Source organism: Coffea arabica, chromosome 6e, assembly GCF_036785885.1.
Source record: "Coffea arabica cultivar ET-39 chromosome 6e, Coffea Arabica ET-39 HiFi, whole genome shotgun sequence".
NCBI classification, from domain to species: domain Eukaryota; kingdom Viridiplantae; phylum Streptophyta; class Magnoliopsida; order Gentianales; family Rubiaceae; genus Coffea; species Coffea arabica.
In genome coordinates, this window is record NC_092321.1 from 5,700,511 (window position 1) to 5,725,014 (window position 24,504).

General features: G+C 36.5%; 4 protein-coding genes across 4 annotated transcripts; 2 read left to right on the forward strand and 2 right to left on the reverse strand.

The window, feature by feature from the left end:
- The first annotated feature begins 547 nt into the window (after positions 1 to 547).
- LOC113691447 (probable glycosyltransferase At3g07620) lies at positions 548 to 3,983 on the forward strand. The gene is made up of 3 exons (XM_027209581.2): positions 548 to 1,207; positions 2,351 to 2,915; positions 3,308 to 3,983. The coding sequence occupies exons 1-3, from the start codon at positions 670 to 672 to the stop codon at positions 3,795 to 3,797; spliced, it is 1,593 nt and encodes a 530-aa protein (XP_027065382.2). The 5' UTR covers positions 548 to 669; the 3' UTR covers positions 3,798 to 3,983.
- Positions 3,984 to 4,602: 619 nt separating this feature from the next.
- LOC113693839 (syntaxin-132-like) lies at positions 4,603 to 10,574 on the reverse strand. The gene is made up of 13 exons (XM_027212576.2): positions 10,270 to 10,574; positions 8,913 to 9,023; positions 8,732 to 8,788; positions 8,199 to 8,247; positions 7,562 to 7,650; positions 7,407 to 7,480; positions 6,182 to 6,224; positions 6,032 to 6,092; positions 5,906 to 5,931; positions 5,742 to 5,819; positions 5,376 to 5,456; positions 5,166 to 5,231; positions 4,603 to 5,054 (listed from the first exon to the last, which is right to left on the reverse strand). The coding sequence occupies exons 1-13, from the start codon at positions 10,285 to 10,287 to the stop codon at positions 4,872 to 4,874; spliced, it is 936 nt and encodes a 311-aa protein (XP_027068377.2). The 5' UTR covers positions 10,288 to 10,574; the 3' UTR covers positions 4,603 to 4,871.
- Positions 10,575 to 13,572: 2,998 nt separating this feature from the next.
- On the forward strand, positions 13,573 to 16,475 carry LOC140009399 (uncharacterized). Its single transcript, XM_072054737.1, has 2 exons — positions 13,573 to 13,706; positions 14,677 to 16,475. Exon 2 carries the CDS (start codon positions 14,732 to 14,734, stop codon positions 16,178 to 16,180), a length of 1,449 nt encoding a protein of 482 aa, XP_071910838.1. The 5' UTR covers positions 13,573 to 13,706; positions 14,677 to 14,731; the 3' UTR covers positions 16,181 to 16,475.
- Positions 16,476 to 17,735: 1,260 nt separating this feature from the next.
- Positions 17,736 to 22,811, reverse strand: LOC140009398 (uncharacterized). Its single transcript, XM_072054736.1, has 10 exons — positions 22,597 to 22,811; positions 21,834 to 22,085; positions 21,492 to 21,696; positions 20,936 to 21,026; positions 20,698 to 20,843; positions 19,433 to 19,676; positions 19,221 to 19,325; positions 18,942 to 19,124; positions 18,632 to 18,833; positions 17,736 to 18,508 (listed from the first exon to the last, which is right to left on the reverse strand). The coding sequence occupies exons 2-10, from the start codon at positions 22,066 to 22,068 to the stop codon at positions 18,012 to 18,014; spliced, it is 1,908 nt and encodes a 635-aa protein (XP_071910837.1). The 5' UTR covers positions 22,069 to 22,085; positions 22,597 to 22,811; the 3' UTR covers positions 17,736 to 18,011.
- Between the last annotated feature and the right edge of the window lie 1,693 nt (positions 22,812 to 24,504).

A 24,504-nucleotide genomic window follows, 5' to 3' on the forward strand; every position in this document is an offset into this window, starting at 1 on the left:
AAAAAAGGTTTCCCACCAAGAAACAAGCATACGAAGAGAATATAAGATAAAGGAAAAAAATTAAAAGAATTCAAAATCAATAAAAGTTTGAAATAAGTAGCACAATTTTTAATATATATATTCCACATTAATTAAACTTTTTTTCTATAAAATATAAGATCATGACCTTTACAAATGAATCTTGTAAATAAACTATAGTCTCTCATATTTGTAATGTAATTTGTTCAATAAAATTACTTACTTAGTTCTAACTTATTATTTTATAGTGTGTGTATAAAAAAAAATAAAAAATATATATGCGGGGCGGATCGGGTACCCGCGGGTTTTTAATTATGTGACCCTAACCCGCGCCCGCATCTTAGCGGATACCCGACCCTCTTTTGACCCGATCAAATAATAAAAATCGGATATCCTAATTTTCGGATCGGATCGGATCGGATATGACGGGTTTTCGGGTTAGCGGATAATTTTGCCCACCCCTAGTACAAATAGTCCTATAGACTGCAATTGCATACATATTTTGTGATCTTTTCCCTTGAGCAAAATTTTATGCAATTGTTCCGACAAAGAAACTGGGAATTCCCACCCCTTCATAGAATTTGGCAACATGTTTTAACAACACCAACTACCTCATTTAAGGCACAATTCTCGTTCTTAAATGGGAAATAAATGTACGAAAGAAAGAGCTTTCGATTGCTACTCAGTTTTGACTGTAGCATCCCTCTTTCTCTCATTTCGAACCTTTGGGGGAAGAAATTAAGACCAACTAACCCTGTCCGCGAATTCCTTATGGCTTCTTCCGTTTTCTTGTACGCTATCATCTGCTTTAATCGTACTAATTTACACTCACCCAAGGCCATTTTCTGCATACCCACATTATTAGCCTTATTCACCACTACTTGTATTCTCTTCTATATCTGCTCCACTTCCAATTATCTCTTGGTTTTTCCATCTCAAAGCCATGTTCGTGTCAAACAATCTTCAGCAACTGGGATGCTCTCTATCTCAAGCTCAACTTCTCGGAATCAAAGACAGACCAAGTTATCCGCACCTGGGGCATTTTCCAACTCAACAGGAGTTACAGGACTGGTCAACTTATCTGTTGTCGGGCTTCCAACCCCATTTGAGTACCAGAAAATTTCTCATTTTGCCGTGGATGATGCTCTGGAAAATACTAGGCTAGGGAAATCTGAAATGATATCAAGTGGTGAGTAAAGTGATGATTTTTTTTTTTTTTTTTGGATTAAAAAGTTTACTATTTGAATTGTGGCTTGTGGGCTTAAGGACTTTTCTCTAGTTTGTTTCTTTTGCTGGATACGAAGTTTCAAGGAAAAAACTTATGGATAGTTTTGCCATATGGATTTTGTCAGGTTTTGTTGATTTTGAAGCATAAAGAAATATTGAACTATTTATTCCCTTTCCAGATGTACGGAAGAAACAGAGCAAACCGGAAGAGCAACTTCTAAATAAGAATAAAGATGCTATGCAAAAGAAAATCATCTCAAGTTATTTATCGCTGCTCCAATTATATAATCTCAAATTGAGTGAGTTTTCTTGAGAAATATGGAGAGGAAGAAATAAAGGAGAGGACATGATTGAAATGAGGACGCTTGGATAAGATGAGGCGACCAATAATGGGGAGAGAGTTAGGCAAGGAACAACCTGAAGGTGGGCTCTGCTCTACACTGTCTGAGTTGGAAAAAAAAAAAAGGTGCTCAGAGAGAGAGAGAGAGTTTCTATAAGGGTTTGATTGAAAATATGGCCCCAAAATGTTCATTGTTTAATGTTTTTTGGGCTGTTACATTTGATTTCCATCATAGGGAAGTTTAAGGATGAGCTCTAGTTTGATACTATTGCCTAAGCAATTGCAATATGGGTAGTGGGGAAAGGGGAACTTCTAGCAATATATCATCTTTAGAGGTGATGAATTTTAGTCCATTATTACAATGGAGTAGACCCTGCTATGATTTTATATTTTCCACGATATGAGAAACAGACACAAGCCCATTGGTATCTGTAAACGTTGTATGATTTATCTTGTTGAATACAATTTTGATATCACAGACAAAAAGAGCCCTGGTAGATTTCTAGTATACTTCTCTTTGATCTTGTGTCTTATGCTGAAACCATCGATAGTAGAGATTTTTTTTCTATTGTGTTATAAAGAAAAAAGAGAACCAAAATAAGAAATTGCAACAAGCAAACAAAGTTCTATGGGGTAAGAGAGGATGATTATGACAAAAATGGTGTACAGCCATAAAATTTACCAAGGTCTGTTGACTCTTGCTAAAGTTTTGTGCAATAATTAGTTCTTAACGTGCACACGTGGAAATCTTGGTTTTATGTTCAGGAAACTATGTGAATAACGAGGTGTTCCATGACAGAGATTTCTTTGTGGGGAACTATAGGCAAATGAACAGGAGTTTGAAGATATACGTCTATTCTTACAGAAGTGACGATCCTTTTGCTAATATCCTGTTGCCTGTGAATTTTGAACCTGGGGGTAATTATGCCAGTGAGAGCTATTTCAAGAAGGTTCTTATGATCAGCCATTTCATTACAAAGGATCCTTCCAAAGCTGATCTCTTTTTTCTGCCCTTCTCGATTGCAAGATTGAGGCATGATCCAAGAGTTGGGATTCGTGGCATCCAAGACTTCATCAGAAACTATATATCTAACATCAGTCATGAGTACCCTTACTGGAATCGAAGTGGAGGTGCTGACCATTTTTATGTTGCTTGTCATTCTGTTGGACGGTCTGCCATGGAGAAAACGATTAAAGTTAAGCTCAATGCCATCCAAGTTGTATGCTCTTCCAGCTACTACGTATCAGCTTATGTTCCCCACAAAGATGCATCCTTGCCGCAGATTTGGCCAAGGCAAGGCGATAATCCAGATATTGCATCATATGAAAGGTGAGCAAAACATTTAATTACCTTACTTCATTTCAGTGGATGTGTTTCAGTAGAGTTATCCTGGCTTTATTTCTAGTGTCTGATATCTGGAGATCTTGACGTATACAGGCATGATAATCTCCAAAGTGTAAATTTGCCAAATAAACCTGTTCCAATAGCCGAGTAGAACTTAGAATCCATCTATACGAAACAATCACATAAAGCATGAAACAAAAGGAAATTGTAGATATTTGAATTTGTAAGTGTCTGATCAGGCAAGTTATTTGAAATGAGTGGGAGCTTAGTGGAAGCTTATTATGTTTCTTTGATATTTTATTATATGAAACATATCTTTTGCAAAATTTTTCAACTGTCATCATTCTTCTGGCTTCATGAATAAGAATGAATTTCAGGAGAACGCTGGTGTTTTTTTCTGGATCATTAAACTCCCCTGTACGGGAAAATCTTCTTCGCGTATGGGGAAACGATACAGAGATTTCTGTCCACACTGGCCACCTTGAAAAACCTTACACAGAGGAGCTTCTAAGCAGCAAATTCTGCCTTCATGTTAAAGGCTTCGAGGTGAACACGGCTCGTATCAGTGATGCACTATACTATGGGTGCGTCCCAGTGATAATTGCCAACCATTATGATCTTCCTTTTGCTGACGTACTGAATTGGAAGAGCTTCTCTGTTGTTGTTGCCACTTTAGATATACCAAAACTGAAGAAGATTCTCCAAGGCATAAGTACTGATGAATATCTTGTCCTGAAAAACAATGTCATCAATGTTAGAAAACATTTCCAGTGGCATCTTCCACCCTTTGATTATGATGCATTTTACATGGTCATGCATGAGCTATGGCTCAGACGAAGTTCCTTGAGGGTTTCGGGTGATTTTTAGTAAATGAAGCGGTTAAATACTTTGTTTTACAACTGAGTCTTGTTAGTTTAGTTATCTGGTGCTTGCAGTCCCTTGCTTCTGTTCATTCATTTGCTTCTGTTCACATGTAAAGCTAATCTTCATTATATTCGTCGACTTTGTTAACCTCTAATCCATCAATCCCCAGAATTGCAAGTACCAAATCCACATTACTTTTCTTAGTACCATTAGAAAATTGATTTTTTCTTGAATTGGATGGACATTTTGGATGGACATGAGAGGGGTCAATACTTTATTTATGGTTTTCCCTCTTTCATTGTAAAACTTCAGGAATCAGCATTATACGTGCAGCGCTTTTCTGGTAATAACTTGGATCGGAACCAATTTGATATATAATAGGGAAATTATCTAAGGAAATGGCACTCCGTCATTTCATAATTATACTCGGTTATCTTCTTTTTCACAGAAAGTGAATATATGATTGAAAAAAAAAAAAGAAGGTAACGAGTCTTTCATTATAAAAAAGAGGGTTAATTCCACTTTATCCCCCAAACTTTGGACGATTACCCACTTTAGTTTCTAAATTTCAAAATGGGACACTTAAATCCCTAAACTCTTATAAAATGAGACACTTCTACTACCACGACATTCAAGATTCTGTTAATAATTTTCCTTAATTGGGAGATATTTATAAGTTTAGGGACTTAAGTGTCCCATTTTGAAGTTTAGGGACTAAAGTGGGTAATCGTCCAAAATTTGGGGGGACAAAGTGGAATTAACCCTAAAAAAGATAGAAACACAATATCAATGGTAATCCATAGCACGATAGATAAGAGAGAGATATATATATATATATATTGCGTGTCATGAATAAATATATAGCTCCAAATAAATATTACAGAAACCAGGCTGACGTATATCAATGGATCCGTAAAGAAAACAATTACTCGTCTGAGATGAAAATTACACTCAAGAGAGCAGGCAAGCCCGGACTGCAACAGCTCGAGAATAGAATATTAGTATAATACAAAAAATATGTATATATCTTTTCCCTCGTATCTTTATACATTTCCCACAGAGGAGGAGTAGAAAAATCTAAGCACCACCCTTGTTGTTGTTGTTCTGCCACGGCTTAAGCACTCCCACGACTATGATTGCGACAATTATGAGAAGGATGAGGATTGCAATGCACATCCATTTCCTGGAATTCCTTTGCAGTGTCTTCGCTTTTTGAAGGGCCACATTTCCACTCTGCACGTGGTCTACCGCGTTCGAAACCTGAAAATTGACAGGAGACAAAGTCAACGGATTCAAATGCAAAGACAACTGTGGTTGACATCAAATCCTTCTTGTTGCCCGGAGAAGCAGGGAAAGGATCTGCAATCTTACATGTGTCTCAATGTTATCAAGCAAGTCCCCTTGAGCATCTACTAAAACTGCCATGTCTAAGAATATCTGCACCAGATTATTTGCTGAACTAAGGAATCAAGTCCGATAAAAATGAGTTCGCACTAATTAAGTAATCAAGCCAATGTGATTTTGACTTCGAAAATTATATCAAGAAGACTAACATGCTCTGTATTTATAAGTCAATACTACCTGTTGCAATTCAAGAAGTTTCCTCTCCAATTCTCTAACAGCATCATGACGTTCTTGAATTTCTGCTAGCGTGTCCATGATCTGCGAGAAAAAACACAAAGAGCTAAAGCATGATTGATATGTGTTTGGTCGCAACATCACCAAGTGCAACAGAGACTCGTTTCTTGTCAAAGATGCACGACAAAAGCCCGGAGAGGATAAATTAAGACCAATAATTTCCCCGATAGAATCCTTTTACACGTTACACAGTTATTACCTAAATATGTTCCTGTGCATCTGATATGAAAATATTTCAAGAAACGCAAGCAGAATAACAGACAGGCGTAGGAAGGTGAAGAAATAAGCTACAACAGAAGTGGAGCAAACCTGCCCACGTCCTTGTTCCTGAACTGCTTTCTGGAAGATTTGTTCGCTATCCCCAGTCTCTATAAGTTTATCGATAGTCTGAAGAAGTAGGGAAAAGAATTAAGATCAGAAATATACACACAGAGATTCAACATGGTTCAAAGCACAGAATATCAGGCCCTAACCTCTTCGTCTGCTCGATTTCCAGTAACTGGCAACCAAAACATGAAAGAGAAAACTATTTTAGTTAGTTATAACATTATCAGATTTTGCAGCTGGTTTTCTATGTACAATAAGCAAGGGCCAAAAACCTGTAAATACACGTCTTTCTACGACCTCACGATACTCTTGATGGATGCTCTCTCTCAAATTCTGCAATGATCAAAGCATAGTTAATCTACAAACAAAAGAACGTAAATGAGAAGATGTCCTTTGTAACGTCATCAATCAGATCAAGCTACCTGAAACTCAGTCATCTTGTCTTTGAACTTCTTTTTCAACGAACTGCAATCAGATAAAATCATTTTAGACTTGAAATCTAGTTGAAACTGTCTTACTATATGAAGGCTGATCCCTCTCTACACTCGTCACTATTTAGCAAAACTTCATGAGACTATCAAAATTATACAAATCTCCATAATTCGTGGTTTCCAGTATCATAGGATGTGGTATAAACCCAATTACCCCTGTTATAACCGCAATGATACCCTTTTCTCTTTTGTTTCATTGTGAATAGTAGGATAATTCAGAATCCCACCAGAAGTTCTTGACCAGGCAAGGAATTATGGACTTCATTAGTGGCAGAAGATGATGATGGTTTGACGTGTCATGGAATTTGTATACAGTTCATCATAATTTCAGAAAACACGATGGAAGGCTTTGTAGCAGCGGCAAACCTTAGGTGTGTCAGTGTAATTTGCACAGCAATTTATACACCCAAGTGCAAATTAGAATGAGAATGCAGAAAAGAATAGTCTAATCTCCATGCTCGGACAGGAAAAGAAGAAAGTTAAACTGAACCAAGCTTTAAAATTACACACAGATATGAAAGATATTTAAAACTTAGAAGCACAAATTTCTATTTCTCAACGGATTATTTAACACTTAACAGTTACAGAGTACCTTTCTTCATTCTTTGGGAATGTTTCATGCTTGCAGATACTATGTACTTATGGTATATTCAGTTCTAACTGCCATTGTAAATTTCAATAATACTAGTTCTTACTATTACCTCAAGCATCCCAGCTTGTTATCCTAAAAATACTGTCAACATTATTTGCTAGGATATCTCACCATAGCCTCGTCTTGGTTTCATTTTAAATACACTAAAAAAAGAAAATGTTATATCCCCTTAAATAGAAATATTTCTGTATTGATTAGACCCTATTTTGAAAGTAAAAACGTGCAGATACTCAATTATAACACCTTCTTTTATAGGACAATTACCAACCAGAATGGTTACTGAGGATTACCAACTTAAAATATGGTTATGCTATGTGTCCTGCATGAACATCAATTCCACCCAAAGATCAGTTATGCTTAGTCTACTACATCTGGCTCTTATGGAACAATAACAGAGATCATTCAAAGTGGGTTAAAAAATGTCTAAATAACAAACTAATTTCGAACAACAAATTATCATGTTGGCTAAAAGTAAATAGATGTGTCAAATGTCATCTAAATTACACTGTTGTCGCTGTTCTTGATCTATCAACAGCAGACCCTTTTCCACATCCAGGTTTCTGTCTATTGGATAAATTCTGCATAGAAGAGGAAAGGGTGTCAGTGCAAATAATCTTACATACTGCAAGCTTGCTAGAATATGCAACTACAGCCCTTACTTCTCTGTCCAGTTCCTCAATTTTTGATTTGATAACACGAGTAATTTTCCCAACTTCATCAACATCCTTCTCCATCCGCTGCTTGATTGCTGCAAATTATGACAGGAAAAATTTACAATAAACAGCTTATCTAAAATGCAGTGTCATCACAAGATAGAAATAGTATGTGCTGATGCACAGTTCAATACTTTTACGTACAGAACAGAGTTATTTGAGTCTACCAATGTTGTACGCCTAGTTTGAGACAAAATATTCAGATATAGTTCTTAACTGGAAAAGTTCCATACTTCCAAGACAAGATTAAGGCTCAAGGCTAGTTTAAGTAGTTAATATTTATGTAGATAATTTACACGCAGTTTGACCAGATCATTTCAAAACCTACGCAACTTGTCGTGATATTGAATAAGACATACTGAAGTTTCCAGCTCAATGCTCTCGCTCTGTATCTGTATAACAATTTAATGCCTAAGACCATTCATAGCTCTACATTGAAGAACAATCATCTACATTCAATCAATGTCAGTAACAGGTAAAATATTTCCAATAATCATGATAATTCTGGCCATGCAACTAGCTAACCAAGCATATCCTAGTCATACTGCAGGCATTAAACAGAAATAGAGGAGGAGTTAATTGCCTTTCATAGCAGAGGCCTTGGTTACAGCCTTTGACTCCTCATGAGCATCCTGCAGACAACAGTAGACATTCAGGTAATCAGACAAAGATGGTAACACATAACTCACCTCTGAACTCATCAAGTAGGATTAAGATTAACAAAATCCTTGACATGGTACAGTAAGTGGTAAAAGTAAAAAAATTCACTATGGCATGAAAAATTCTCCTTATCCAGAAAAGAAATGGGTGAATTTGTCAAATCTGGTAAATTAAGCAAATAAATGATCTTTTTTCTCCACTCACTTTTTGAGGAGCAACAATTTCAGGGGTAAAGGTTGGAAGTTGATTAGTTTAACCTTCTATCACCATTGTCATCGTGCACAAAGGAAGCAATTAATTGTCACAATGCATTGAAGTATGATGAAAAAAATACAAGGACGAAAAGGAAAACGATCTATTGAAATTGATTTGTTCAACATTCAGAAGGGGAAATATGGACAAGGATAAAATAGAAGAAAAAAAAAAGAGATGTAGGAGAGGAAACAATATCCATACCTGAAGTTTTTTAAGTAGCTTATTCAATTTCTCATATTGGTTCTCAATCTCTTGCACCTAGAGACACATTAAGAAAAGTTAGAAATGATTACTGTAGCATTGCAAGCAAAAAATAAGCAGAAGATGAACTGTTTTACCCCATCAAAAAGGAACAACAATAACATCAACAATGTGAATTCACCTTTTTAAAAAAATTGTCCAGGCCTAGTTCTCCTGAATTCATTGGTTGCTGGGTTCCCATTTCGATATCCCCATTTCGAGAAGTTTCCTCCCGAGGGATGACAAAAGAATCCTGCAAAAAGAAATAGAAGAAGCATTCCTGTAAACGGTGACAAGAATAAAAAAGGGAACAGCTAATGGCTTCTCAGAGAATCCTTAGCCAGAAACATGCTACAAAGATGAGCATATTCACTTTAAAATATTTTAGGTTTCTCAAAATGGAAATTAAGAGTTAACTGGAATGCACTTATTCTTGTTATACACAAGGACAGTAAGTTCCTATAGAGAGTTTGCAAGCAATGAATACTGCTTGATTAATACAAACTTCAGAAAGTGTGAATTTTGCATCCAGTTCCAACCACCAAGCACACCAAAAGTAGTGGAACTGATTTAATAGCTCTGTTTGGATCTCCTGTTTTTGGAGTGTTTTTCAAAAACTAGTTTTTCAAATACAATAAAAGTTACAGCAACGTGCTCTAAAAGATAATCTAAAAATTAGTTTAAATTTTTTTAAAATTTTACCAAATATCTCAAAATAAAGTGCCAATAAAAAATATTCCAAAATATTTTCTAAAAATATTTTAAAATATATTCTAAAAACTCTGTTACAGCAAAATTTTTTAAAAACACCTCCAAAAACAGATAATCCAAACGGATAAAAAGTCAGTGACGATGCAACCTCGTAATTCCCATCTAAATACAAACATCTGAATGCAATTGAGAACAATAAAAAGATAAAACCAAAAATAAAAAAAAAAACTCATTGCTTTGCTAGGGCTTTTACGGATTTTTAGCATCCTCAAGTTTATTCGTTTATTCTTCTTGCATAGCCAACACAATTTCTGCCTGAGCTTTAGCTCATAATGAAGGCCAATACTGTCACAGATCTTCCTGTTCATTCTGTTTAAATTTCTTATAAACCCAGTCCTGTGTTTAAATAGCTTCAAAAAGCCGATCCAAAAAAAAAAAAAAAAGGGAGAGAGAGATAGAGAGAGAGCAATTTTTTTATCTCGGACGAAATCTTGATCTCCCAAAAGTTTTCTTCAGCTAGCGCCAACCACTCCAGGTTGCATTTCATTACTTCAAGATGTAAACACACACAGATACACGCAAAGCTACGTACACTGATACACAAACAAGCACAAAAGGTGAAATCTTTGTTTCAACAATCCTTCTTCCTGAGTTTGTCAAATTTAATGATTTCAACCGTTAGAACTAGCAATGAACTAGGTAAGATAGATGCCATAAATTTTCAGAATCAGAACAGAAACAAGACAAATTGAAACAGGAGGAGCGATTAGAAAAAATGTGGAAATTACCGTTAAGAGATCGTTCATGTTGGAAGCCGATTAATAACAATGCCGTGAAAACTTCAGAGATGAAACGATTAAAAAAGAACAAAAACGAAAAAAAAAAAAAGGAAGGAAAGAAAGAAAGAGAAGGAGATCTCCCTCCCTCTCTGATTTCCCTCCTCTCTTTGGTGAGGAAGAGAGAGAAACCAAGAGAAAGCGAAGAAGAGAGAGAGAGAGAGCTCTTTTATTTTATGTTTTGGGTTGAACTCAGAACCAGCATTCCCATTGAAGGAGCGTGAAGACAGCTTCCTCTCATTTCCCCCACTATTCTCTTCTTCCATTTTTCTTTTTTCACATTTATACTTGCCTCTATATAATTAAATTAAATTAATGGGCTGATTACTCTTCTAAATTAAAATTTTCCTTAACTTATGAGAAGTTAGTGTATTTTGCTTATACGCAGTCTGAAATTTTAATCAGATATTAATTGCTTTTGATAATGCAGTAAGTTATTTGAAAAATAAATATCCCCTTTATAATTTATACTCTTTTTTTTTTTAACTTCATGAAAATTTGAATATTTAGATTATGTATCTTTTGATTTTGTAAATCTTTTTTTTTTTAGGGATTTAAGGAAACTTTTGAAATTTCAAGCGATAACGAGACCACGTGAATATCCAATGAATTGGTTCAAAAGTGGTAAGATAAAAGGAATCATCACATTCTTTCACCAATTTTATCGACTTGAAATTTCGCTCTTTGTTATGGAGCTTCTCATAAATTTGATAAAATTGACAGCAAAGTTTGTTATGTTAAGCAGAAAAAGAAAAAATATAATCAAATGATGACAATTAAGTTATGGTAACATGGGAGGCAAAATGAACAAATTGACTTCCTATACACTAACTACCGATGATTTAGGATTTCTGACTCATACTACTACTAACAATTTTGGACCTGTGTTTTTATTCCTCGATGATTTATTAGTTTATTATTACTCCGTTATTTTTGTTGTGATTTGGATGGATCTTCAGAGCCCGCCATTAATTATTATTGGTCCTCACTCAAGATTTTGCAAACTCCACCGCATGTTGTCCAGCTGCAATCTTTACTAAGTAGTATAGTGTATTTTTTTTAAAGATACTTCATTGTGGAACATCAATTCAACTTTGATTGATTGGTCTTCAAACTTTCGCAAGTGTGGACGTTTTGTCTCAATTGTAGTTTTTCCTCCATTCTTTCGACAAAAAAAAAAAAAAAAATCTGCAATTTTTTCCTTTTTTTTTTTTTTTTTACCTTAAAGATCAAGAATCAGGTAGTGACTTATCAAGTTAGATTCAGCAAAACAAACTTGAAGCAATTGTGGGTTGGTTTACAGTCCACTGAAAGTTGTGAACAATTGCGAGAAAATTTTTTTTTTTTGTCGCAACGATAGATGTCCTATAACATAATATAGCCTAGTCTAAGGGGAGGGGGTTCGATGTGAGTACAGACTCCATCGATGAAGGTCAATTAAGACCGCGGGAGGCAAGGATTGAACCCCTGACCTCCAGCATCACCTTTAATGGTGATGACCACTGGACCAAATGGCCAGTGGCGAACAATTGGGAGAAACTCCAAGTAAATTTGCTCTTGGAATCTTCAACTTGGGAACAAATGGTGCCGGGCTAGGTACCCAACGTATACTTCTGGAATCAGAAACAACTCATTCGAGTTGCCGCTTCCAAATGCTCGGCATTTTTTTATTTTTCTACTTTATAAGAAGAAACGCTGGGCCTAGAATCTGGCCTCTACGGGCCTCTTTAATCCTCTGCCTGTTAATGTGTTTTTTTTTTTTTTTTGCTGCAACGATAGCAATTAAATAGCAATTTTTGATAAAAAGCAGGGACTGAACCCTTGAAGACGTATAAGTCTTGGGGTTACCAACAGACCATGAGGCTGTTGGCTCTGCCTGTTAATGTGCTGCGATCGTAGATTCGAGAAAGTAAAACTAGTGCTGTTGGGACATATGCTGTCAAGAAACATTGGGCCGAGACAGTACCCTTTGTTTGTCAGACAGATATCTGGTGAACAAGTAAGACAGTCCTACAAACCCTTCCTTACCCAGTTTGTTATCTCCACCCGTCATCAAAAGCAATTCCTTGACGCATACATATATGGACATTATCGGTATTCAGGTAGAAAAAGTTTCCACTAACTGAACAAAACGTTTCTGCTTGACGTGTTGTCTCAGCTCGAATACTCCGTGCTTTGTAAACAAACACGTTAAAGATTTTTTTTTTTTTTAAAAACCCAGCTTGTAAATTTTTTTTTTTTTTGTTAAGGCATGAAGAAGTTCTCTCGAGTCCATTCATTTCGAGGCTTGGTTTTTGAACTAGCCAGCCCTTCATATTGAATAAATGGGCGAGTAAAGCCTCAAATTTTGTATAGCGTGCAATTGCTAGATCAGACTCCCTAGATGGTCGAGTTGGGCTATTTCGAGCTTGAAATTCTTGCTAAACACGAAAACAAAGATGGGCTTGGCCACCCCTCTCCTCCCACCCTCCCGGGCGGATTTTAACTCCGATGCCTAAATTACAAAGAGTGGGAGTTTGATAATAAATGAACAAGGAGGTTGGATTAAGTTTTCTCATCCCTCCTCCTAACGCCAACTCCTACCCTCACTAATTTAGACATCGGAGTTACATCGGGAGACAAATCCTATCTTTGTTTTCGTGTTTTGCAGGGACGTTAACCCCAAAACAGCCGAATTCTACCCCTGGAAAGTCTAATCTAGCAATTGCACATACAGCAGCCCTAGAGTTAGAGCCTCTCAACGACGTATTAGTCCTGAAGTTCAAACAGTACAGAACAGGATATTAAAGAGAAAAACAAAAACAAAAACAAAAAAGGGAAGAAAACAAAGGGGATGCTGAATTTGGGCTCTACCGCGGAAGCGACAGAAGAAGAGGATCGAGTTGGGTTTTCAGAAAATGAGTTCCTTAGTGTGCAAGTAGTCTGTGATTCCCCAACTAACGCAACCCATCACAATTTAATTTAGGACCGTTGAATTCACTGACACGACAGCCTTAAACCCAAATTACTCTAATCAGATTTTGGGCCCCGCTGGAGCTCCCCGCTTCACTCCTACAACACCCATGACCCACCCATGTCATCTCATGTCTGCCATCCCTTGTTACGCTCTTCACGCGGTGACTTTTCCATAGAGTACCACAATTACCAATTTACCCCCACCCCGGCCCCTCCTCTTTCTCTCTTTTTTCCTTCAGTTTTTTTCTGGTGCGGGTGATCTCGCTAGATTTGCTTTTTCTTCTGACTTGCATATAAATAATAGGATTGACCCTCAACAGAGAGCCCCAAGACAGAAGTAGAATTATACACATATTCCAGAATCCAGGAGAACCACCTTCCCCTGTGTACGCAAAAATTCTTCCTATCTTCCCAGCTGCATCAATTGATCCCAGGTGTTTTTTTTTTTTTTTTTTTGCTTTATTTAATTGGTTCAAAATGATAACGCAACTCAATATCCATGTTTAGACTACCTGTCCATGGTCGGTACTTGGATATAGCGTTTGTTCGTGTCATTCATGCGATGATCTTTATCTGAATTTCGCTGGTTTTGAATATTTTGTCACTTTGATGCTCTTGCTTTTTGGTTGATTATCGCTATGATGTTATTGGGAATTAGTTCTTTGTGAAAATGAAGAGTTTTATGTTTGAGATGGCATGTGATCTCTACCTTTTCTCATTTTGTTGTGTCTATTATAGCTAATGCATCGAGGGTCGAGTGGATGTTTGGTGGTTGCTATGAATTATGATGAGCTACATGAAGAGGTTCGGGATTGGATGGAAACAGGGGAGGGTGCTTTGGGATGCAATAATCATTGACATATAAATTCGCTCACCCTTCGTGGTCTCTGGGAAGAAAATTTACCTGCTTTACTTATTTTCTAAGCAGTTTTTTATCGGTAGAGCTAGAGAAATAGGAAGCAACTTAGGAGAGGGTGATCGTAACTTGATATATATGAGGCAATTTTCATAGTACTGATTGATATGGCTACATTCAGGCTTCTCTGTTTTCAGCTGTTTTTGGTTTTTACTTTTTCCCATTTCTCCAATAAAGTCTAGAAGATGATCATCATCTCAAAACATCAGTGGAAGTCTGCTTTTACACAATTTTAGTTTTTGACGGTACAAGTTCCAGCGCTTGTGCAATTTTATTTGTGTTTCTAGAAGATGATCATCATCTCAAAACATCAGTGGAAGTCTGCTTTTACACAATTTTAGTTTTTGACGGTACAAGTTCCAGCGCTTGTGCAATTTTATTTGTGTTTGTATATCTGCTTTTTTGCTTCATTTCTCTTAGTAGTTCTTGCGATCAAATTGATTGAGTTGGAAACGCTAACACAGATCACAATTTTTCGATTTTCTCAGATACTTTGACCTACGGGAGAAAAGTTCACTGGTTGGACTGGCAACAATACCCAAGATGGAAGACAAATCTTATGTCGTTGATGAAGGCATAGAAAAGTTGGAGAAGGAACAAGTTCAGCTGAAGGTTGAGAGCAAGATTAAAACATCTGACAAAGCCGAAGAGAAGACAGACGGAGAAGTGGTATGTAAGTCCAAATCATTGGAAAAAGATGGAAAGGAGCTGAAGAAGAAAGGAGACGATGAAAATGATAAGGAATCCACCAAGAAGGACAAGAAGAAGAAAGAAAAGAAGAGTGATGACGAAGGGGAGAAGAAGAAAAAGAAAAAGGAGGGGAATAAACACAAGGATGGCACTGATGAGGAGTCTGGTGAGCATGATGAAGCAAATAAGGGAAAAGACAAGGAGAAGAAAGAGAAGAAGGATAGGAAGGATAAGGGAAAAGAGAAGAAGGAGAAGAAGGCTGAGAAAGATGAAAATGTCGAGTCAGAGGAAGAACCAAAAGACAAAAAGGATAACGAAAAAGAGGAGGAGAAGAAGAAGAACAAGAAGGCTGACAAAGATGAAGATGTCGAATCGGAGGAAGAGAAGATAGGAAAAAAAGACAGGAAGGACAAGGAAAAAGAGAAGAAGAAAAAAGACAAAAACATTGACACAGAGGATGTAGGGAAAGAGGAAAAAGACAAAAAGGGCAAGGAAAAGGAAGAGAAGAAGAAGAAGGGTAAGAAAGATGAAGATGTTGAAACTCTGGAAGAAGATAAAGAGAATGAGCAGGGTGAGGTGAACAAGGTTGAACTAAGAGATTTGGAAGACAAAAATGATAAAACAGAGGAGGAAAAGCAGGGAGTGGAAGGGGAAAAGAAGAAAAAGAAGCAGAAAAATGAGGAGGAAGAATCAGATCATGAAACTAAGGAAGGGAAAGATGAGAAGAAAGGCAAAAAGAAAAAAGAGAAGCATAAGGAAGCTGAATCCAAGAAGGATTCAGATGAAGAAAAAGATGAGGGAAAGAAAGACAAAAAAGATAAGAAGAAAAAGCACGAGAAAGACAAGAAGGATAAACAAGGAAAGGAAGAAGGCGAGGAAGGAGGTTTGAAGGAGGAAACAGAAGGCGACGACGACGGGGTCAAAGAAAAGAAAGAAAAGAAGAAGAACAAGATTGAGACTTGTAAGAGTAGGTCTGATGATGAAGTCACCGCAAGGGACATTAAGATCGATGAAAATTGCAGCCATGCAGTAGAAGGGAAACACCAAAAAGAAGCAAATGAGGGAAAGGATTATAAGGATAAAGACAAGAAAAAGGGAAAGGATGAGAAGAAAAGAAAATTTGAAGAGAAGCATAAAAGTAAAGATCTCAACAAATTGAAAAAGAAATTAGATAAGGTCAACTCCGAAATTGAGAGTCTTCTGAAGAAAAAGGCAGACATCTTGAAAATGATCAAAGAAACAGAGGACAAGAATCAGGCTGTTGTTGAGGTTTCCAAAACTGTGGAGAAAGCAGAAGAGTAAACAGTGGCTGCTACTCAGTTTGCTTAGAATCGAGTGGCACTACATGCTTTACCTTTGCAATATCAGATTGTCCACGTTACTGGTAGACAACTCAATGTACATGTATGGTGTGCTCATGTACCTACAATTTTCACTTTTTTTTTTCCTAAGAGTCCTTTGTGTGTACAATGAATAAGAAGAAATTTTCAGGCTAGCGATCTTCATGTCCCATTGGTGGCTTCTCTTGTTTTGCACTGCTTTATGGAGAACGGGCACGCTTGAACTTTATAAGAAGTTATTGATATTTTCTGTAAGATATGCTCTGTCAAATTTGTTAATTTACTCCAAGACACTTGGGTGTTGTATGCCTGGGTATAGACTGCATAAGATTTGTTTCCGATATTTTTCTTCTCTTCCTGTTGGCAGGGATATTTTCCGTGAAAAACAATTTTGAATCTGAATGCATAGGCAGCAAAATTAACTAAAAGAAGGAAATTCTATTTCAGTATTCTTTGGTATTGAGTAATTTGTTATTGTCATAGGAAATAGCGGGTCATAATGCCGATCCCCAACGCGCATAGGAAGCTGATCAACAGACATGAACCATGTATAGCGAAACCACAATCACCAAATGGAAGGTCAGTGACACCTAGTCCTTCGGTACCTGGAAGCCAAGCTACTACAAGTGCATCAATATGTGATCAAGATATGGCTGAATCACGACTGGACGTCCTGAACTACGACACATTTGACTGAGCCACAGACAAGACATTGCTGATGATGCTTGGACCTGGTTCAGGAATCGTCAAGTCCAAACTATCTCCAGGTGTCTTTGCATATGGCAGCTCTCCCACTACTACAATGGCACAAGAAAAGTTGTTGGATTTGACAAATTTAGCATCAGGAGTTTCCTCGAAGATGACCTCTGTTGGTTGATGAATGGTTTTTCTAATGGCACCAAGGATCGTGGTACCTACAGAGAAATGGTGTTCTATTTCCTCGGTGGTGGCTGAAATTAATAATATTTCAGGAATTGAAAGTAAAAAATTCAGTTCATGTATTGAGGATGCACCAACTGTAATGTTGCCACTCAAATGCTCAATGCTCCAGCCCCCACACTGATATCCAAGATTATCTGCATGGCTTCCTGCTACCCATGCTCGTGCTGCTAGTCCAACAAGTGGTATTAGTGGCTCGAGAGATTTTCAGACTGCTTCTCTTGCAAGTTCTCTATGAGACTGTCCAAATTAGTTTTCAGATAAGCATATCTGAAATTTTTCTTGATCTTGTAAGCACCAGTTAGTTGATTTGACTCCAGGACGAGCATGTTCTGAGATTACCTGGTATCCGAGGTACTTAACCATAAAAGATTCAGTCATAGGCTCCTCACGGCATTGTCAATTTAAGTCTTAAGAATATAGTAATAGTTATTCTTCACTAAGAAGGTTAGCCCATCAATGAATTCTGGGTAGTTGTATGAAATCATAGCCTGTCCAAATTATGTGGCTCAATTGAGTAACTATAGACATGCATAAAAGCATTCGGTGACAGCATAATTACTGTAGATGACTCGAAATTATGTAACTAAAGACATGCCTCAAAGCATTTTAAAATATTTCACTTGAGACTGCCATTATTTATTTCGGACTCAATACATCAACTATGTGTCCCGTCCGTCAATGTAATTACACATATTAATCCTGGGCCTCAACCAAAGTTTGCTGTTACACATTTTATCTTCCAACTTTGTTGAGGACGCGAAGATTTCCTCTCTTTCGACGAAGATATTGCTTGTCCTCACAGCAAATGCAGAAGATCAAGAAATGCATTACGCAATCTAATAAAATGTCTATCAGTAGGAGTAATGAGCCTCCGAAGGTTTTGTGGTGAGGCCAAATCCAAATGGGAACAACGGGTCATAATGCGGATCTCCAACGTTCATTGGAAGTTGATCAACAGTCTTGAACCATGTACGTGGTAACTTGCCTGAGAAACCATAGTCACCAAATAAGACATCAGCAACCCCTTGGCCTTCAGTGCCAGGAAGCCATGCTGCTACAAGTGCATCGATTTGATCAAGATATGGTTGTATCACAACTGGGCGCCCAGTGATGAGAACAACAACACATTTCACAGAGCCACAGACATTTCTGATGGTGCTTGGACCTGGTTCAGGAATTGTCAAATTTAAACTATCTCCATATGTCTCTGAATATGGTACCTCTCCTACCACTACAATGGCGTAAGAGAATTTACTGGACTTGACAAATGCAGAACCAGGATTTTCCTCGAAGATAACTTCTGTTTTTGGGTGGATGGTGTTTCTAATGGCAGTAAGAACAGTCGTACCTGCAGGAAAATAAACGATTGGAAAATGTAAAGATCTTTTTCCTTGTTCCATTTTGCTTGGGGTGAGGGCCTGAATAAGAAATGAAGAGCACAAATTTAGAAGTTGACTGCTAATTGATGTACCAATTGTGGTGTTGCCACTCAGCCCGTGCCACGACACAGTCCATCCTCCACACTGGTTGCCAATGTCATTGGCATGGCTGCCTGCGACCAGTATTCTCGATGCATGCTTGGGAAGGGGTAGCAATGGTTCATCTTCGAATCTACCATTTTTTAGCAGAACAAGAGATCTTCTCACTGCTTCCCTAGCCAGTTCCCTATGCTCCTGTCCAAGTCAACAGTTCAAATGCATAAAACTTGATGATCTTCTCTAATAATCCTACAGAATTGACAGCAGTCTGGGACCTGAGTATATTCTCAAATCTCAACTTACCTGACTTCCAAGGTACTTAATCATGCTATAATCAGGAAATGGGTACTCAAATAGACCCATCATGAACTTCACCCTTAGAATCCTCCGCACAGCATCATCAATTCGGCTCATAGAAATGAAAGAGTTGTTCACCAAATAGGTAAGACCATCAATGAATTCTGTATAGTTGTAGGGAATCATCATCTGCAATTCACCATCAATCAAATAAGTATGGTAAAATTGACTAACATGACTTAGCTTCTGACCATAATTTACTTTTGGAGCACAATATGAACTAACCATGTCAATGCCTGCATTTACACCAACTAAAATCGAATATGTGGAGTTTACATGCTCTGGTGAAGTCATCTTGTAAATACCCTGAGAATCTGATATGACAAACCCCTAATATAATTCACAAACATTTGAAACTCATATTACTTACTGCACTAGATATGTCTCAGACATGGTATTTATCAATTCATGGAAATCAACTGAGAGATTAGCTTTACCTCAAAATGTAGGGTATTTTTGAGAAAGCCAGTAATAAGATCACGATTAGCATGCATCTTTACACCATTCCAGCTAGAGTATGAGATCATGACAGTTGATACGCCCTTAATTATTGAATCATTGTAGGCAGGCATATGGATACGTAGCAGGTCATCCCAGTTGGCCACTGTATTGTACTCATTGATGCCTCGGATGGTTCCACCATCGCCAACATAATGCTTTGCGCATGCTAAAACATTATTTCTGCGCATAATCCATTCAAAAGAAAGAAATAAAACAGTGCCTTTTCTATGTTGAGCATATTTTTTAAGCTACAACTTAAAATTCAGCAAAGAAATTTAGAATAACTCCCTCAGCTAAATCCCCAGATTCCAAAAGCAATTCCCTTTCAGAAAAGAAACATAAAAAAGAAGAACCACCACAAGGAAATTTGAAATTTGCTTATCAGACCAATGTGATACAGAAAAAAACATGCTTTAGCATCAATAAGTGCCTCTTAAAGCTTTGACCCTTCTATGAAAGAATTTTAGGCAAAGTTCTCTTTATTGCACCATCTATGAGTTGAAGTAAAGATGATTGAAGAAGTTTTCTTGCTCATATCATCATCGAATAGTCCACCTTGTCAATTTTTGTCTTATGTTGTCAAACGGAACAAGGTAATGTCATTCATATTTGACTGCAATCACAATTCTTCTTATTTTTGCTTTAAGTCTGCTTTGTTCTTTGTCCTTCTGTAATAAGTTTTAAAATCCAAATAGAGAAAAGTTCTAGATATTAGCAGAATTTCAAATAGATTTGCAGTGAAATGGAGAAAGTCATAGACCTACAAAAACTAAGAAAACACATCTATTAATTTCATCAAATAACTGCCAGAATGAGAGTACAAGACATAAAAACTAGTACAAAACATGAGAATGGCTCTTCATATTCTATAATAGAAAATGGGCAGGCCTCGATAGCTGAAATGCAAGATATTGACATTGTTTGTTGCGAGACATGAAAGGTACAAGTTGTTGAACCATACAATTACAGGATGCAACCCTTTCAGTACCATGGAATGCACAGCCTAACTAAAAGCTAGAAGGAAAGATTGTTCAAGTCAAAGATCCATGCACAACATTAATTAAAGGTTATCATTTTGAAAAAACCTGCTATATTAGACACTAAATTCTAAAAGTTGGGATGAATTAGCAACTTAGGACTTTGTTCAGTATTTTGCACACACCAGGATTGAGAAGAAATAATTAGTTTGTACAGAGCTTACTGTCCAGCAATGTAGGGAACACCCTTAGGAGAATCAGGAGGAACATCTCCTTGTAATCCTAGAATAATATCAGTCATTGCTTGAACAACTTGGGGATCTTCACTGTAGCTTTCAAAACAGCGACCCCATCTGGGATCTCGACAGACCTGACAAGCAATAAACTTTGAGTAAAGATGACCAGACTTACAAGATTTTAAAGGTAATTTCAGAGAGAAGATCATTTGAATAATTTTATTACAGCAACGCAAGGTGCAAAAGAGTACTGTATGCCTGCAGCTCTAACTTCAAGAGCAGTTGCAGCTCCTATCTTCTTGACTAGTAAAGGATCCCTGATACAATTATTGCAGAGTTTAGCATCATACCAGCTGATAATGCTTAATCTTCTAGCAAAGTGTCCTAATCCATAATATGGGAAAATAGTGATAGTATGACAACACGTTTCCGAGAGAAGAAAATCTTTTTGCTTTAAGCAACAGGACCAGAAATATTATAAGACCAAGTTGCAGACTAGATCTTCAATTTGAACAGCTATGTTTTCCAGGGTTCTGGAAGGCCAAAATGTAAACTGGTTTTGCAAAAAATGTCTTGCAAAAAACCTTTTTCTTTATTGCTTGCAAAAGTAGTTTTGGAATTTTCTCATTCCACTGTTATGTTGGTTCTGTTCTTTGTTTTATCATCTCATTGCAGCAAGTTTGGAAAATTGACATAGGACTTGACTAGAGAAAGGTATAAATAACAGATTCACTTTGAATTTCAGAAAGCAACTTATTTCAGAAAATTGACATAGGACTTGCCTAGCTGCTCCAAGACCAATATTATGAGGAAAAACTGTGGCTCCATAGACACCATTGTTTCCGTGAATTGCATCGATCCCATATATGATAGGTATGCCAAGACGTGTTGATAGAGCACCCTTCTGGAATTCGTTCACCATGTCCATCCAGGTCTCAGGAGTAGCCCTGTTAGCTAAAAGAGTTTCCCCACCATTGAACACACTACCTGCTCAAGAAAATCAAAATCTATATGATTTGTTTATAACTAATCAAATACTTGAGCAGACCTCACAGTTTCACAAATCATCATTAAGTGATACTCTATCAAAGAGTAGGTATAACAAAAGTGTGTGATGTTTATACCAATATAGTAGTATCTCAAGACTTCAGCTGATGCAACAACGCGATCAATTTGGGACATTTGACCAATCTTTTCCTCTAGGGTCATCCTGCTCATTAAATCCTTAACTCTCACGTCTACTGGCTGTTTAGGATCTTTATATCTCATGTACTCTGCTTTTGTCTTCACTGTCCAGCAGCACAGGACCAAAATCCCCACCATAAAGAAATGACTCCTTCCCATTCTTACCATCAGCATCCCCTTCACTTCGCAAACTAATGGACGACACATAAAACTCAATTAGATAAATATACCAGCAACATATATGCACGAGATTAAATTGAAGAAAGCAGCAATTTAGGAAGCTAAAAATGTATCCCCTTTTGTTTTTGATTTTGTGTGTGTGTGTGTGTGTGTGTGTGTGTGTGGGTGGGTGGGTGAGAGGGGGGGCGGTTAAGTCAAAAAATTGGTAATAGCCAAGAGAATAAAAGAACGTGCACAGTGATTGTATTAAAGCATTCCTTCAAGTTACAAGAGTTCTTGGCCAGCGACGTCCACTAGAAAATAATCAGAAAAACTGGAAAGCATTCTGAAGTTTAATCTAAACAGAAACGCAAATTCTTGCACGAACATCAAAAGCACTGAACATAATAGAAGGGATAAATTTTAGAGCGAAGAAGTTTTACCATTTGGGCTTCATTCCTTTATTTCAGCAAATGCTTACATATCTAATCCAACTAGAAGCTTATATTGTTAACGCAAGAAGATTAATCCATGGAAACTTACAGTAGCAGAAAAGAGCTGATAATCAAACAGTCCAACAGTGGCACTTCTTCTCCAGTGATGATTCTTGCTTGCAGCTGGCCAAACACCCCCGCAAACAACACCACCAAACGGGTTTGCTGTTAATGCGGAAGAGCATTGAAGTTTGGAAGAATAGAAAATTAAAAAGACGATTAGAGCAGCAAGTTCAGCCAAACGTTTTTAGTAAAAAAATATTCGAGTGCAGTAGCTTGTTCCGTGGGCAATTTATAAACAGCACCAAACCAGGCACTGCAAGACATAAAGAATACGGCGCACTATTTGCACTCCGATCCCTGAAAAGTTCAATAATTATAACACTCTTTGCCTAGCTCGAGACAGTAGAGTACACATGACTGGTCGCCCACGAATTTTCTTTTCTTTTCTTTTCTTTTTGGGATAATTGCAGAAACCACCCCTGAAATTTCTGACATTTGCACTGACCTCCCCTATCAATTTTGAAATTGCATTAACCTCTCCTAGAAAAAGTTGGAACTAATTTAAAAGGTAAAAGTGTGTGAAATTACTAGAGTACCCCTATTGGATTTGACTTTACCAGATGAAAAGTTTGAGTACTTTCATCAAAACCAACGTTTAATTTGTTAAACAAATTAAACTAATCAAACTATTTCTGCATAGTTAAATTAATTAACTAATTAACTAATTATCTAATTAACTAATTTCTATTTTATCTAATTAATTAATTATCTAATTAACTAATTAACTAATCAAACTATTTCTTCATAGTTAAACTAATAACTAATTATCTAATTGTTAATAGTTATTAACTAATCAAACTATTTCTGCATAGTTAAACTAATTAACTATTAACTAATTATCTAATTAACTATTAACTAATTAACTAATTAATTAATTAATTAATTAACTAATTAACTAATTTCTATTTATCTAATTAACTAATTAAATAATTAAATAATTATCTAATTAACTAAAGCTGTTGTTTGTCCGAAACTAACAAACTATTTGCATGTTAAACTAATTAACTAATTAACTGCTTAACTAATTATCTAATTACTTAATTAACTAATTAACTAATTTTTGTTTATCTAATTAACTAATTGTCTAATTATCTAATTAACTAAAGCTGTTGTCTATCCGAAACTAATAAACTATTTGCATGTTAAACTAATTAACTAATTAACTGCTTAACTAATTAACTAACTAATTATCTAATTAATTAATTATCTAATTAACTAATTTGAATTTTACTGTAACACTTTTTGAATTTTACTTACAAACATTGATGTTTTTATCATAAATTAAATGTTTGAAAGTAAAATACCCATAAAGAGCCGATACTTTAAATAGGTAATGCGTACTGCATATAGTTTAACATGCAAATAGTCTGTTAATCAGTTAGTTAGTTAATTAGTTAATTAGTTAAGCAATTAATTAGTTTAACATGCAAATAGTTTGTTAGTTTCAGACAGACAACAGCTTTAGTTAATTAGATAATTAGTTAATTAGTAAATTAGATAAATAGAAATTAGTTAATTAATTAATTAGATAATTAGTTAATAGTTAATTAGCTTAACTATTAACTAATTAGATAATTAGTTAAGCAATTGTCAAGCAAATAATAATTGTCAAGCAAGATGAGGGCAAAATTGGAAGAAATGTTTTATCTCACTTCTACAAATAATTTTTTAATGGGACATCAAGCTGTAAGGGAGGTTCCTGCAACGAATTGTTACTGTTTATGGGAAGTGAATGCAATTTCTAAACTTAGAGGGTAGGTCAGTGCAAATGTCAGAAATCTCAGAGGAGGTTTCTGCAATTATCCCTTTACTTTTTTCCTCCACAGGTGTTCGGTCCCCCATTTTGTGCAACGTTTTTGGATATTTCGACTTGTTTAGTGGAAAAAGTCGGCAA

Coding starts and splice junctions, on each gene's coding strand:
- LOC140009398 (XM_072054736.1), bottom strand. CDS start 22,068: ATGCTGATGGTAAGAATGGGAAGGAGTCATTTCTTTATGGTGGGGATT. Junction 21,027..21,491: donor ATTGGTCTTGGAGCAGCTAG/GCAAGTCCTATG, acceptor TAATTGTATCAG/GGATCCTTTACTAGTCAAGA. Junction 19,677..20,697: donor GTTCCCTACATTGCTGGACA/GTAAGCTCTGTA, acceptor GATTATGCGCAG/AAATAATGTTTTAGCATGCG.
- LOC113691447 (XM_027209581.2), top strand. CDS start 670: ATGTACGAAAGAAAGAGCTTTCGATTGCTACTCAGTTTTGACTGTAGC. Junction 1,208..2,350: donor ATCTGAAATGATATCAAGTG/GTGAGTAAAGTG, acceptor TTTTATGTTCAG/GAAACTATGTGAATAACGAG. Junction 2,916..3,307: donor GATATTGCATCATATGAAAG/GTGAGCAAAACA, acceptor AATGAATTTCAG/GAGAACGCTGGTGTTTTTTT.
- LOC140009399 (XM_072054737.1), top strand. CDS start 14,732: ATGGAAGACAAATCTTATGTCGTTGATGAAGGCATAGAAAAGTTGGAG.
- LOC113693839 (XM_027212576.2), bottom strand. Junction 8,789..8,912: donor TGGACAATTTTTTTAAAAAG/GTGAATTCACAT, acceptor ATGTGTCTCTAG/GTGCAAGAGATTGAGAACCA. Junction 5,232..5,375: donor AACTTCTTGAATTGCAACAG/GTAGTATTGACT, acceptor AATCTGGTGCAG/ATATTCTTAGACATGGCAGT.